General features: G+C 26.4%; 1 protein-coding gene across 1 annotated transcript in view; it reads right to left on the reverse strand.

Annotated features, from left to right (window-relative positions):
- The window catches only part of LOC107626705 (anthranilate N-methyltransferase), a 2,779-nt gene extending 1,460 nt beyond the window's left edge, over nt 1-1,319 (reverse strand). The window contains exon 1 of the mRNA XM_016329603.2: nt 880-1,319. Within this exon, the coding sequence (XP_016185089.1) occupies nt 880-1,201 (322 nt within the window). The 5' untranslated portion in view covers nt 1,202-1,319. The remainder of the gene's footprint in view (nt 1-879) is intronic.

Consider the following 2,507-nt stretch of genomic DNA (forward strand, 5'->3'; position numbering starts at 1 on the left):
ACTAAACATATCTAGTTTGTTAATAATACTTTTATGTTTATATCTTATGTGTTTTTTAATATTTTAGTTTTAATTAAAAAATAGTGTAATTAATTGTTTAACTTATATTTGATGTTATAAAATTTATTTAAACTGGTTAATTATATTTGGACAAAAAAAGTAGAATTAGTGTTTTTTTTTTTTAAATATTATACATACATATATACTAATAACCTATTTACTTTTGCATGAAGATATCTTTCCTCTTTTTAATTCTTTTAAAGAATTGAATTCAGTTAATAAAGGTGATACAAATAAATCTCATTATTTTATTTAATTAAACTATAGATTTAGACAAATTAGGTTAACATGTTTAACGGTCTTTAACTCTTAATACATACATAATAAAAAGTTTTATATAATTTTTTATCATAATACGAAACAAATATAATAAATAAGTATTACATTAATTCCGATATATAGCAGCGGTTATAAATTATTGCAAATCAATTTTTGTTTAGTGGCGATTATTTTAACAGTTGTTAAAAATTATCGCAAAACTATTTTCTGATACTTAAAGAAGAGGAATGCTAGGGAGCCAGCAACTTTTGTGATTTGTAGTCATCAAATAGCCATCAATGATGGTTTTAATGGTGTGAGATTGATGTGAGATTTCATCCAATGGCTTACTTTCCTTTTACTGGTTACATGCTAGCCAGAATTTAACAAAATTGCTGGCCCTAGACTTTTCCTTTAAAGGATAGCGCTCTATCAAGCACCACTAAATCATCCGGCGACAATTCAAAACCACCACAATATAAAAATAAAAAACCGCCACAAAAAGCCGATGGCAGTGCAGTGAAATGAGAGTAAAATAAATATATAAATTCGTGTATATACCTTGAGGAAGTGATGAACAAGACAGCAAAGAATGACTTGCAAGTAGCCTAAGAAGACGATCCACCATTGATGGTGCATTAGGGTTTGTGCTACCAATCTTTGATGCAATATCTTCAGATGAGAACTTTGCATGTTCACCACCTTTGGCTATTATGTCGAAGATTCCAAGCTCAAATGCAGTCTTAACAGCCATTGGAAACGCCACTAAAACCCCCAAGTCCATTGCAAAAAGCATTCCATCTTCTTCTTCTTCTTTAAGAAGATTCTTATTGGATTCATCATCAATAACAACATTTTTATTGCTCTCTAATGATGGAGCCATAAAAATGATAGATATAGCAATGGGTTATTCCTAGATATATAGAAGATGAAGATGTTCTATATATTACAATTGAATAATAATGTATGTTGGTTTTGATTCATGAATTGTGTGGTTATATATATATAAAATGGAGGATTTGTATCAAATAAATTTTAATTACTTGATTTATTTTTGTCTTCATTAGCAAATTTTGCTTTTATTACTAGTCAGCATAATCACATTATTAGTCAAATAAAGAAGTGATAGCATTCAAAAGTCTATTAGAAAAATCGTCATATTACATAGTCAATCCTCGTGGCATGAAAAACAAATAATGTAGCGAAACATGACTTCAAGATTAGGTAGGGCAACTCTTTATTCACCAAACAATTTTAAAACACCAACATGTAGAAAAGTAATCTTATGCATGAGTTAATAAATAGTAGTTAAACACACTTATTAGTTTGAGGCACTAAAAATAGTTAAACAAATAAGTTTCTTTTTTTCATAACAAGATGTAGATATTTTGATTATTTTCCATATGTTATATATGGAAAAAGATTTATATTATCATTATATTCTTTTATAGATATTTTTTATAAAAGTCCTTCTAATATGACTATACTACGATAATTAGCAGTGATTACGGTATTTTAAAAAAATATTATTAAATTTAAAATAATAATTTTTTATTATTAAACAATACTTCTTAAAAAATTATTTGAAAAAAATATTACTTTAATTTTAATAATACTTACATAATTACTATAACTTAATTATACTAAAATTTACCTCCTTATAATTCATGATTGATTCAAGTTTTGGATTGTCTACCATTGCTCACAAGAATATTGAAATATTTTGATACAAGACTTGTGAAGTAGCTTTCATATGTACCATCTATCATGCATTATTCTAATTTCTAAGGTAATAAAATGTGGCTGCTAAACCGGGCCGGCACCGTATATGATGATATATAGGTAGGTAAAGCAATAACTAATCTGGAATAGTCAGTTAAGGAAGTATTGAAATTTTGCATATAATAATTTATTAGTTAACGACAGATTTTTAAATAAAATTTAAATCCACAAAAAATTAATTATTAATCTGTCGAAATGGGAGATACAGTTAGACAACCAAAAGCTAGGTAAAAAAATTAAGATGAATTCAATTATTATCAAACCCAATAATGGTGAAGCATATATATTAGATACAAGTAAAACTAGTTTCAAAAAAGATTATTCATAGAAACTAGAGGCTTTATAATCAAATAACTTAGAGTTGGATTTTTATTTAGTACTTCTAGTCTTCTATATATTTTTGAACA

This window comes from Arachis ipaensis, chromosome B02 (genome assembly GCF_000816755.2).
Source record: "Arachis ipaensis cultivar K30076 chromosome B02, Araip1.1, whole genome shotgun sequence".
Classification (NCBI taxonomy): Eukaryota; Viridiplantae; Streptophyta; class Magnoliopsida; order Fabales; family Fabaceae; genus Arachis; species Arachis ipaensis.